Source organism: Muntiacus reevesi, chromosome 18 (genome assembly GCF_963930625.1).
Source record: "Muntiacus reevesi chromosome 18, mMunRee1.1, whole genome shotgun sequence".
In the NCBI taxonomy this organism is placed as follows: domain Eukaryota; kingdom Metazoa; phylum Chordata; class Mammalia; order Artiodactyla; family Cervidae; genus Muntiacus; species Muntiacus reevesi.
The window spans coordinates 48,155,067-48,168,155 of NC_089266.1; the positions used below are offsets into that span (position 1 = coordinate 48,155,067).

At 39.1% G+C, this 13,089-nt stretch overlaps 1 protein-coding gene across 9 annotated transcripts in view; it reads left to right on the top strand.

The window, feature by feature from the left end:
* The window catches only part of ACACA (acetyl-CoA carboxylase alpha), a 271,850-nt gene that overhangs the window by 184,581 nt on the left and 74,180 nt on the right, over positions 1-13,089 (top strand). For all 9 annotated transcript variants that reach the window (XM_065911051.1, XM_065911053.1, XM_065911050.1 and 6 more), the window contains 2 exons: positions 401-556; positions 2,328-2,474. In XM_065911051.1, coding sequence (XP_065767123.1) covers positions 401-556; positions 2,328-2,474 — 303 coding nt within the window. The remainder of the gene's footprint in view (positions 1-400; positions 557-2,327; positions 2,475-13,089) is intronic.

Sequence of the window (13,089 nt, forward strand, 5' to 3'; positions counted from 1 at the left end):
GTGCATAGGTGTTCCTCAGCTTAAATACCAGGACTGCGTAGTTGGTTAGTTGACCTTCGTTTCTGAATATGGGATTCAAGTCATTTTGACAGGCAAGTATTATCAGTCTGTCTCTGAAACATGAAATTTACTCTGGTGCTTTCTCGTTGATTTCCACTAATTCAAAAGTGAGAGGAGGAGTGTGTGATTTGTGGTTGGTGTCATACTATTTTTTGGAGTTGGTTAATCTGCAAGAGGCGAAAGTACCATGTACCCACTGTTAAGAGGTGTATCTTAGCTATTCAACTCACCAAAAATGTGTTTTAAGAAATAATATTTGTGCAAAAAAATCACTTTAGGCAACTCATGTGATTTTTTTTTTCCTCTTTTAATTCCCCATGCCATCCTCTTTTTCTTGCAGATCATGTTTCAAGCATATGGAGACAAACAGGGACCATTACATGGAATGTTAATCAACACTCCGTACGTGACCAAAGACCTGCTTCAATCCAAGAGGTTCCAGGCACAATCCTTAGGGACAACATACATATATGATATCCCAGAGATGTTTCGGCAGGTAAAGGTGGCTACCTGGGGGTGGGGGCTCTGGCGTGTGCCAGAGAGGCAAAATTTTTCCTGAATTTTCATCAGATACAGCTCACACTGAAATAGGACACTTTCAAAAGGCAGTAAGTGTCTTGACCCTGTTCTCACTTCTCTCTCTTCTGGGGTTGTGACTGCCAGCTCAGATGGTAGATGGTTCTTTGTGGATGCCCAGAAGAATGGCGAGGATAGAGGCCTCTGCTGAGTAGGAAAGAGTAAATGGAGACTCCGTACCTCTGATAGTCGTGCATGATGACCTGTGTGAGGGGCTACATTCAGGTGTCTACTTCCAAAGCCTGTATTCAAGTCAAAGAGAGATTTGAAATGCTGGTTCTCATTTCCCAAGATAACCCAGGTCTCTAACTGATAGCCTAGGTTAATATGATGAGAATCAGTATGTAACATATACAAATGGATATAGAGTTCATGGTACACAGTTTAAAGTATCAGTTCTTTTGTGGGAGATTTATTACAGTGGAATAAAAACTAGTGTGAGAAAATATGACATTATGAATCTCATCCTCCATATGAAAATAAATTCCTTTGATCTGTATGGTGAATCATGTCTAGGCTGCAGATTTTTCTTCCATCAATAGAAGGCAAGAAAAGTATATCACCAGCAGAAAATGCAACAGATAAAGAAGAAGGTATCAAAAGAATACTAAATTTGTCCTTAAAAAAAATCTATGAATATGGAATTTTCCCAAGTCTCCTAGTCAAAAATACCAGCGTTACCACATTTGAATTTTAATAAAGTAATATATGTGGTCTTAGTAAATAGTCTATTTGTAATTCCTGCATTTTTCAGAAATACGAGAGATTTCCATTATGTAGCCATTTGTTTACAAGGTCTCTCTCTTGACACATAGTTGTCTTCATTCAGTATTACTAGTATTGTCAGCCTATAAGTTGAGTGTTGATTCTGTTCCCTAGTGCTGGCGCCATAAAAAGAAATCACATTCTATATAATTTATCCTATAGAATAGACATAAGCACAGTGATTTGGACTTGTAGGTATGAATGAGTCATCTTGGTTTTAAATGTTGCTTTGAGTCAAGCAGAGAAACAACCAAACTAGTTCCTACTTCATGCCCCATTCGTTTTGCTAGTATGAAATTTGAAATGGACATCAGAATGGTTTAAAAATGATGTGTGTCTCTGTTTTCTCATATTTGAGCAGACTTGATCTGTACATGTACAAACAATCAATCCACCTCTAGTGAGCTAATTCCCATGTATGGGCCTGTAGCTTTGAAAATATACTAGAGCAGGCATGCCCTGAACCTCTAGTAGAAACTCTATTCTTGTGTTCTTGGGTTTGCTTTGTATTAGCTGAGTATCAGTCATTTTCCTGGTTATTCCTCTATGGCCAAGTTTCTCTAGGATTTTTCTTCCTTTTTTAAAGAGGTATTGTTGCTATTTTAGTTTTTTATTTTAATTTTCCCAGAACATTGTTAGGTCCATTGTGTCTGTTAATGGTCTCGTACTAATTCATGATCCCTCAGTAGTTTAATGTTATTGGCAAAGCATCTGATTTGGGGCATGTAAAAAACATTATGTGAAAAATAATTGCAAGTCTATTTTAACGAAGAATGAGAACTCTAGAATTTGGTCTAACATTTAGATGCTCAGTAGAAAGCTTGGAAAAGAAAGAGCAAAACTAAATTAACCATGTTTTAATATTTATTTTGTTCATGTTGAAATGCTGATTGTTACTGATGAGTCAAACTTTTCTCCTCCTTTAGTCCCTGATCAAACTCTGGGAATCTATGTCCTCTCAAGCATTTCTTCCACCGCCCCCTCTGCCTTCAGACATACTGACTTACACTGAGCTTGTGTTGGATGATCAAGGTCAACTGGTTCACATGAACAGGCTTCCAGGAGGAAATGAGGCAAGTCCTGGAGATTCCCCTCCCCACTTTCTTATCTCTGTGCCCACTAGTATCAGCTTTCTATGGGGGGTGGTCATTAAATAGTATTAAATAAGATCTGAGTGGCAGAGGCAGCATTGGTAGAAGTAGTCTAGTCTTATTGATAGATGTCGTAGTCCTATTGGTAGAACTCTTTAACCAGAGAACACAGACTGGACAGCAAGAATTATCCTTAATTTTTTAGGTGTGATAATAAGATAACATTTTTTCAAACGGTATTACAATATTGCTTTATTAAAAAGAGTATTGTCTTCTGTTAGAGATACCTACTAAAGTAGTTACTGATAAAATGATCTAATATCTAGGAGCTGCTTCAAAATTATGTGGGGATGGGAATGTGGAGTGCAGATGAAACAGGATTGGTCATGAGTTGTTAACTGAAGCTTGGTGGTAGATACACAGGAATAGATTAGTTTATCTGTTTTTGTACACGTTTGAAATTTTGAGATTTTTCTATGATAAAAGCCTTTAAATATTTCTTGATGTTTTTTCTTATTTGGATCCTTACTGGTGTATGGTTTTTAGTATGTTTTTCGTGTTCAGATAATTTGATCTAGTGCTGTTGTGAGCATGGGGAATTTCTTCTTCGTAAAAGGGCTCCATCAGAACCAGAAGTTTAAACATCAAAGGAGGTAACAGAGAACCTGTGACTCATGCGTTTTTAGCTTTAGATTCCTTTTTCCTCTATAACACTGTTAATAATGATGTATAGTCATATTCTGCCCCATGTGTTGAGATTCTTCCTGATTCTAACTGTGCTTCTAAAGTACAGTTATAACAACAATAATAACAGTAGTAATAAGCCTAAAATGAGATATGTTATTTTAACCTTAGAAATCATCCCTGGATAAAACTGGTCCCTTAGAAGGAGTAATCTCTACCTGAGTGTTCACCATAAACAGACTGGGTAGACCTTCGGAGATAAATGCAATTATTTCCCATTTTATTCAATATCTTTTTTTCAAAAAATTTTGCTAAACGTACAAGGTGCATGACTTTTTATTAAGTATACTGGAGCTGCCAAATTTAGATTGTTTGATATTAAGATGGACACGAGCAGTGGACCCAATGGAGGATGTCAGACTTGCAGGAGTTCTAATCTAAATGCCTCAACAGATAGCAGAAGTGAGAGGCTAGGGAGGAAGGATGTATTGAATTTTGACAAGAGTAGGTATATGTGTACTTGTTAACACACAGTTGCAGCAGAGGTTTATGCCACTGTGTGTAGCATCTGCTTAGTGAAGCCTTCAGCAGAAAGAAAATCCTCATTGTGCTAGACTTAAATTCTGATTCATTGAACAGTATCGTCTTCAGGAATGGAAGGCACCCTTGTGAACATGGGACTGAGAGAAAAACACTTTTAACTACTGTAATTAAAACACAAAATGAGATTTTTGGCCACGTGAAAGCTAGCCGCAGCACCGGATAAAACCTCTTGCCACGATCTTTCTGTCCTGCTTTCTCTCTGCTCTCATTCTGCATTTGAGCGAGTGGAGACTGGGGGAATAGTGAAGTCCCAGAGGGACAGAGCTCTGTTCTTGCTGAAATTACAAGCACAGAGCTGCCTGGGCATGAACATGTAGTGTTTACTCTGCCAGTATGAATACAAATAGTCTTATTATACGGACTCTGTACCCAAAGACACCCACCCACCCACCCACACACACGCGCACACACACACACGAATTAAAAAAAAAATTTTAAGGTTTTTTTTTTAACCCTTTAAAGACTCAACAAACCTGGGTGGAAAAGGGATGTCTTAACGGCACAGGACTATGGCTGTGAACAGCAGACCATGTGTTTCCCTTTCCTCAGTGGTTTAATAATGATCTTGAAATCTAGAAATCTAATTGTATTAAAATTTTTTTCTTTTTGCTTTTCGTCAGTTTTGCCTTTCGCCTTGTCCCACTCTTCTCCCTCCTCAGTTGCCTGTTTTCTTTGTCCTCTTTTCCTTTCCATCAAATGACCGAGTAGGATCGAAGCTGCGCATCAGCTTGCTGTTTGAGTCCTTGAACTCTGGAGCGGTTAGTGACTACTGCCCGGCATGACTGGTGAAGTCAGTCAGTGGCCAGCGCTAGATTATAGGGCCCCCACATGACAGGAATGAGGTCGGGGTTATTAGTATCAGACTCTGTTACCGAGAGCTGGAACGTACAATGGAGCATGTCCACTGAGAGACTGACCAGTCTGAAGATGGAATTTCAGCAGTCAGAACTCAGAGGGACAGCCTTGCCCAAGAGATGAGTGGGTGGCAGGGGGATATATTTCCTTGTGCCGAGCCCAGTTTTATCAGGGCAAGTTGACTTTCAGCAATTGCCATTTAATTTTCTTTGGCCAAGAGACAACTTTGTCATGAGTCTGGCACTCTACATATTACCCCAAGAATGATGTGAGGGGAAGGAAAAGAGCTCATGCTGATGAGGGAGCAAATCGGTCTGATCTCAAAGAGAATGGGCATCTGAACGGAGCCTTGAGAAATAGTTTTATTAAAGACAGAGATAAAAAAAAATGACCTGTTAATGTTCCAGGAGCCAAGGTGCGATGTAAAAGCATCAATGCTACATAGACATTAAATCATTATAATTGGTGTTCTCCAGAGGTGGCGGCTCCACCAGGTCATCATGGTGGGTGATACTGCATTACCTTGAAGGACTGGAGTTTCTGGGTTTCAAAGCCAGCCCACAGATATAAGGCATACAAGTAAAACAAGAGATTCCTGCAGAGTTTCCCCATGAATTGAGATGCTTCTCCCCATAATCAAAGGCAGAAAGCCTGCACTTACCAGACCATCGGCTAGGTGGGTAGCCAGTCTTTCTTCCCTATTTTTTTTTTTTCCAGGACAGTAAATAGGTAAAATGGTGATGGGACCAGAACTTGGAACAATTCAGTTCCATTTAGTTTTAGGGAACTTGTTTGCCATTTGAGGAAGAATATTGGCTGTTTCAGCAGAGATGTGACCTGCATTTCGAACACTGTGGCTGTGTTAAAAGCAAGAGAGAGAGAGCTTTTCTGAGGTGGTGTTAGCTGCTGTCTCTTTTCTATTTTCCTAGTTGTCCCTTTCCCATCAAGAGATGTAACTGAAGGAATGCCACCTTATGCATGATGAAAGCTATAGGAGAATACATTTTTCTCATTGTCAGATTTTGAATGGCATTGCGTTTAGTATGAATTTAGAGTAGGAATAAAAAAGATGTAGACCAAATCTGTGAATTGCGTTCCTTGCAAATAGCTCCAAAGATGAGTTGTCTAGGATTTTTTTTTTTCTAATAGTTTCAAGTAAAGAAGAAAATTGAGGAAAATGTGATTGCAACATAGACTAAACTGATTTCACGCTCCTGTGATGGGCACTGTATGTAAATACCCAGCTGGATGAATGTGTGCTGTTGAACCTGGATACAAAGGAAGTGCAGCTAACCGACAGTTGTACTTTCGCCACTTCTCAATTTGAGGGGAATTGTTTTCTTTTTCCTGCCAGTTTGCTAATCTGTTTTGATCATTTAGTGGAAGCTGTAATTGCAGGTGGGAACATTTTGAGTAGCAGTTCACAATCCAGGGCAGCTGCTTTTCGCACCAAATCCTGTTATTAAAAAACTCAGGCTAAGATCAAGCCAACGGCTGATAACCGACTTGACGGAGAACAACTTAACTTTGCCCAGAAGGACAAAGAAAGCGCTGGCCTTCTTGAAACTGAGTTCTTACTTATTCTGAAATGTTATTAGCATCCTTTTATTAAATTTCCTTAAACTGCTCTGTGAACTACATGATGAATCGCCAAACCAGGCAATGAAGAAAGATACGATAGACAGGTACCTTTTATAGCAAAATTAGTGTGGATAGAAATAAGGGCCCTGTTATCCTTACTGTTTTAGAACACAGGCTTTTTAACAATATGAATCCATCCATTCCCTCTCATTGCTCCCGTCATAATGAAAAACAGTGATAAGAAGATGATGCTGTGTCTAGAAACAGTTATAATAATTAGGTTTAGGATGTGTACTCTGAAAAGGGTTGGTAGTTAGAGACTGGGATTCTTGCGTGGCACTTCATTATTTCCTTAAACTTTTTTCTGGGGGTTAAGTGTGTTTCAAATTGAATGCAATTTAATGGTCACCTCCATACACACTACCAGGCTTGAAATTGTGGTGGCTGCAAGACTTTGTTTTTTCCGATGGGCACTAGGTGTCAGGGTTTTTCCTTCTCAGTGGGCTAGCATCCAGATGAGCCTCTTGAACTGTCCTTCTTTGGGAGTCAAATCTAATGATAGCCTTCTCTTTTTTTCAGTTGGTCTGGTAGGCTCTACCTCATTTTCCTAGAATGTGCCATTGCGTTTTTAACCCTTTGGGTGGAGATCTGTTGAATCTTATATCACGACTGCACATTTTCACGGGAAACATTTTTTTTAGGGGATGATTGAAGAGGGAAAAAAGTAGTATAAATTAAAGTTGAAAGGCTAGCTGCCATTCTGACTGGTATCTTGGTTTCAGCTCTGCTTTATATTCTGAGGAATGAAATGGTGGCGATTAGGAGTTCAGTTCTAAAACTGCTCAGCCCAGCCCACATTTAGTTGTCATGTAATTGTTGGCAAAGCGCTGTTCTCCAGTTCTACCAAAGTATAAGCATCTCTTTGATTTTTTTTACTACAAAATATTGCAAGCCTATAGAAAAATTGGAAGAGAGATATGATAAATATCCCTGCATGTATTGACTAGCTTAGACAAATTTTACCATTTTGACCCTGCGCCTCACTGATTTTTTGCCATAGTCCTTTGAAATAGCTCATTTGAGTATAAAAACAAAAATAAAATGTAGAAGTTGGGTAAGGAAGTTGGTAAGCTTATCTAAGTCTGAAAGATTGGAAGAAATTAATTAGTAGATCCATTTTGACAGTTCTTAGGCTGGACCTCTTAACCCAAAGGACCTCTTATTTTAGAAAAAACACCATAACCCTCTATCTTAATTCACTTGGTTGACATTTTCCATACCCTCAAAGGAATTGCTTGGGCTTTCCTCGACTCTGCTCCTAGTGAACCCATTATCCTTTGAAACTGACTAGAAAGAGCATTTGTGGGCTTGAGTATGGAAAGCGTTGACCATTTCTCATGCAAACAAAACCCAGATATTTTTCTAGTTTAACATTAGGCCTTTGCATATTGTTTTACTCGATTAAACCTCAGAATAGCTTCAGAATGGGAAGCTGATTTGAGTGTATTTTACTGTGCTTTTGTCTTATTCCTTTGAAATCAGTTTACCTTTTCATGCTGGGTGTGGAAATTGAGTCCGTATCAGTCTTTTAGATATGTGTTGGAAAAGAGGCATGTTTGTATAGTAGCATGCTGAAGGTGAACTGTGAAATAGACCTGAGAAAAGCAGATCTGAAAAACAGGATCATGGTCTGTGCACTGATTGTTCAAGTTATAAAAAGAGACTAATGGTCCTTGCCACCAATCTGTCCCTGAAGATGGAAGTGTGTTTGTAAGTGCTTTGAGATCCTCAGCAGAAAACTATCACATTCCACTGATGACATATAAACATTCATACTTTGCACTTAACCTTTTTTTCATCAAGGACTTTAAAAAACCAATTTTGAATCCTTTTAGCCTAGCAAGATAGGAATTTCAAGTATGGAAAAAGACATATTGTGAAATACATGGCAAGATAGTTTTATTTAAAATTATTGTGTACATTTCTTCTTTTAGCCTCTAACTGAGCATGTTCAGTTATAATTCTTTGAAATGATCTTCAGGACCAAAGTTGAGTCCCTCATGAGAAAAATAGTGAGGCTAATTTTGAAAGCTAGGTCTTCCTGCCATGGAATTACTTCTAATGAATTCCTAACTCTTTTGGGATGTGTATAGTTTTCTTCAAATTCCCTCCTAATGCTTGTCTTTGGAGCTGGAGATTTCTCACTGATTCTGACTCATTTCACTGGTAGCAAACCAAGGCCCAATGAACCTGACTAACTTGGGAAATCCTGATGTATCCCTTGGCCAACCAAAGTGTCACTTGCGGAGAGGGCCCCTCAGTGCCTTTCCAAAAGTAAGTCCTGGGACTTCCCTGGTGGTCCAGTGGCTAAGATTTTACCCTCCAGTGCCAGGGGCATGGGTTTGATCCCTGCTTGGGGAGTTGAGATCCCACATGCCTCGTGGCCAGAAAAACAACAGCAAAAAAACCCATAAAAGCAATATTGTAACAAATTCAGTAAAGACTTTTTTAAAAATGGTCCACAGCAAAGAAAATCTTAAAAGAAAAAAAGTGCAAATCCTAAAGATAGCCTTTAAACAAAAGGATGTACTTGCTAGCATTTTCATATATCTTAATTTTTAAGACTTTACGGAAAAAGGCTGTGATATAGCACCCTACGACAAGTAATTTTACAGCTCCAACTCAAGGCAATAATGAGCATCAGGACAGCCACAGATGACGCCTGAGGGTGAGGTTTGGGGTGGCGCGTCAGAGCTCAGCATGCGTTTACACGGTTTCTAGGTGAGGCTTCCTCAACTGTGGTGGGCCAGCTTGGTTGACTTTCCTGTCAAACCAGTTTCTCCGGGGCCCCATTTCTCAACACCACTGACTTGTATGTGCTCCTTTGCCTGTATGTTTTAAAACGAGTATGTGTATTAAAACATTTTGTGTGTATGTATTAAAATCAGTGTGGTTTCATGTACATATATAGTACAGGAAAAAATGATTCCCCTGTTTAAAATGATTACTTCTAATCTTTGGTAACATTTCTAAAGAATTAGCCTCTGAGAAGAAAGTTTTTTTGCTCCCAAAATGATGTTTTTCTTGTCCTTTCATCGCTTTTGAGGGTTGAGGTAAGTTTGTTCAGCCATTTTTGAATTATCCAAGCATGAAAAAAAAGAGTTTTTCAGCTGTTAAGGAAATTGTTTTCAGCTCTTTTATGTGATCATATGACACTAGGCAATGGAACATGATATCCAGCAGATAATACAATATGGAAAGGCATTGACATTATTTTCACCATAGTTTTTCTGAACGGCACAGATTAAGTCAAATATTATAATTCCCTATGGTTTAAAAATACACCTTTTAAGACCTATACAGTATTTTCTAATATTTCATGAGGTATTTTTTTCCCATGAGGTTCTGAGTTTAAATTGCAATTATTTTTTGGTAGTATCAGTTAAAAGTGAAGGTTTAATACTCTACCCAACATACAAAAGCAAGGAGGAAAGGTAGCATTTTGTTATCTGTCTGAAAAGGAACTCAAGTTCAGCTTCCTTCTCTCTGGATCTTCGTTTTTTGACCTTCATGATGCAGAGGCTGCCTACATCTGTTTTGGCTCTCAGGTTCTAGGATTCTTTGTATATCTGCCCAAGGACCTTGCTGGATGGTCATCTTTCTGGCATTAGCGATAGAAGCACAAAAGTCACTGGAGGCTTTGCCAGAAACACTCAACTTTTAGATTGTCAGCATGGAAAATAAAGCTTCAGTGTCTCAGCCACAATCTAACCTGTATCTAAATCCATATAGAAAGATATTATTATAGCTGAACTCAAAAGTGTGGAGATACAAGAAATGCAGGCGAGGCAAAGACATTCCCTTTCTGCTTCCCACGGCATAGCTAGACTTGATGAATGCTTCTTACATCCCTGAAAACAAATTCCTGTCCTCTTCTGCCCCTTAGTTTTCCCTTCAGATTTCTTTATTGAGCTTAACATTGTTGTTTTACTTTGTGACAACAGCAGCTTTGGAAAGCACAGGTGGGCACGTGTGCATGTGTACACTTGCACATGCTATTCACACTGATAGTACAATTAATGTGGATGTCAATTTGGGTGTTAATTTTGGGTCATGATTAGTGTTGACACTTTGTGTCAGACTAATGGCATTTATGGGCACCATCAGAATAAATGTTAATGTTATCATGTTTTTATTATCTGTTATAGTAACATTAAACCAAGGTCCTCCCAGGAGAAAAAAAATACATATATGGATAGATAGATAATGCCTTTCTGTATCGCTGGTGTTACTCAGCGAGAAAATGACATCTCAGGGCAGAATCCTAATCACTGTTTGGAGCATCAGAAATAATGATCACCTCTGATCGGAGGTTGTGAATAATTCATTCGGTTTGATTTTCACGTCCTGTCCAGTGATACTTTTCAAACCAAATGTGTTTCTACAGGAAAATAATGGCCCCACTTCTTATGGAAATACTGTGGCACAAATCATTTTACCCACATAAAAACAGTTAAATAAGACTGTTCTCTTCTGCCTGCCTTCTCCTCCCAGCCCCCTCCTCTCTCCTCGGTGCGTGTTTATTCCAGGATCCAACTGTGGCCAAAGAAATATTTTCTTCCTTAGAACTTGTATAAAGAAAGCAAATATTTATTTCTGCTTATCCTCACCTTATTTGCAGTAACCCTTTTGATCCTCTTCCCTTTCTCACTTTAAGGTAATTAGTTTAGGTGGATAATCCTGCACCTAAGAAATCTGCTAATTGGAACGCTCTGTTAACAAAAATAATCTGAAACTAGATGTTTTTTAAAATAATGAATTATGGCTATATTAATGAAACTCTTAATTGGCCGTAAGTGCCTAGAAGCATTGGGTGAGTCTGTGCCTGAGTGACACGGTGGTCAGAGAAGTCTGTGGCACTGCCAGGGCCCCAAAGCCTGAGTCTGAGACTCCTGAGGCCACAAACCCACCCACTCTCCCGATCGCGTCTCAGGCTACGTGTTCTCCTTTTGTTGTTTCCTTAGCTCTCTGTACTGGAGTGTCCATTTCACTAGGTTTCATTGCATAGAAACATTGGAGGGGGAGAGGGGCTGAAAACAAGGGAATTCAACGATGGAATTTCCTTCAGTTGTTTTTTTAAGTTAATATACAAGGCAGCTTGGCTTTAGGTGAAATCAGTGAATGTCATATTCCTGATCACATTATCACACTTGTGTATGCTTTTATATGGCAGTTACAGAATTTTCAATATAATATACTCCATTGTGTGTATAATATAGATAGACCCTGTCCATATAAAGTAATTTGACTGAAAAACTTAACGGTGTCCTAATTAAACGGGAGGCAAATATGACTATCTTCTGAAGTAATGACCCAATCCTCTGAGACAAAGCTATTCTTAGATAGAATATTTTGAATCATTTCTCCTGAATGTTGTGACCCTTTCCCCCGCGCCCCCCCCCCCACGCCGCCTCTAAATCGAACAAGAGCGGAGGGAAGCGCTTTTCAACCTAGTTTTCATCATCAGACAGAAAGTATTTTGCATTCAGAAACCATTTCCAGTATCAAATTCAATTCTATCAAGTGATTAGTTGAGTTGGGTAGAGAATAATTTAAACACACGAAGCTGGGATGGCCGTGGTGCTTCTGCACTGGAGGACAGCGGTTGCTGGGCTCAGGTTGCAAGCCCCTTTCCGGCGACTGCGTGTGGCAGTGTGGGTGATTGTGTTACACGGCTCCGCAGCTGACACGGACCTGCGTCTGTTGACACTGTGTGCTCCTCCCCAGGACCGCTGGAAGAGACAGGGGAGCGGGCGAACTGATACCCTGCCTGCCCATCAGTGGCAAACGTCCTTTTATGTACACATGCTTACAAAGCTCTTTAGCCCCCTTCAAGATGAAAGGCTCTGTATACATATGAGCTTTCGATTTTAGTACATGTTTGTAATACATGGGGTACAGTCCTAAATATGTATTTAGCTGATAGGCACTGTTCTTGTCTATTGTACAAATATTGACCTTAAAAGTATAAATATGTATTTAACCATCAGACCAGAAAAACACTGAAGCAGTTACTTCTCAGGTAGAGATATTAATATTGTATAAACCTATATATGCATATGTTTACATTATACCACATCAGTGCAGAGCATTTCTTTAAAAAAAAAAAGTCGATGGGAGCCCCAACAGAGTTCTTGATGTTCTGCTCCCTTTAAGGTGAGTCCTGATTTTAAATTTTCATATGTCTATTCCCTTCTTTCTAATTTTATATAAATGTGATCTGTTGTAGTGTAAGTAAAACCTGGACTCAGTTCCTCTCAAGCCTGAGAAATCTGTTAGGTTGGTGAGATTTTTTTTTTCTCCACTATGAAAATGCACACTGAAATAGAGTACAAGCTCCCATGTACCTATTACCCAGTGAAGAAATATTTTGTAGTTTTTTTTTTCTTTATTTTTTTCCGCACCCTACAACATACGGGACCTTAGTTCCCCAACCAGGGATTGAACCTGTGTCCCCTGCACTGGGAGTGCAGAGTCTTAGCCACTGGACCACCAGGGAAGTCCCATCTCCCTCTTTCAACTTATAAAAATTTTAAGTTATCAAGGCATAAGCATATTTGAAGAAATTTGGAAAAATGGAAAAAAATTCAAAGTCCCATCATCCTAAATTACCATCCCATTTCGCTGTTTTCTTTATTTCTATTCCTTCTACTCCCCAACATGCTTTGCTTTCAGAGATAGAGAGTGTGTGTATATGTATGTGTCTGTGTATTGTGACACTGTGTGCTTCCAATATGCCCGGTAAGATTCTAAGACTTAACATGTATTTGTCTTCACAGCAGACTGGGTTTTTGTTACCCCATTTTACTGATGA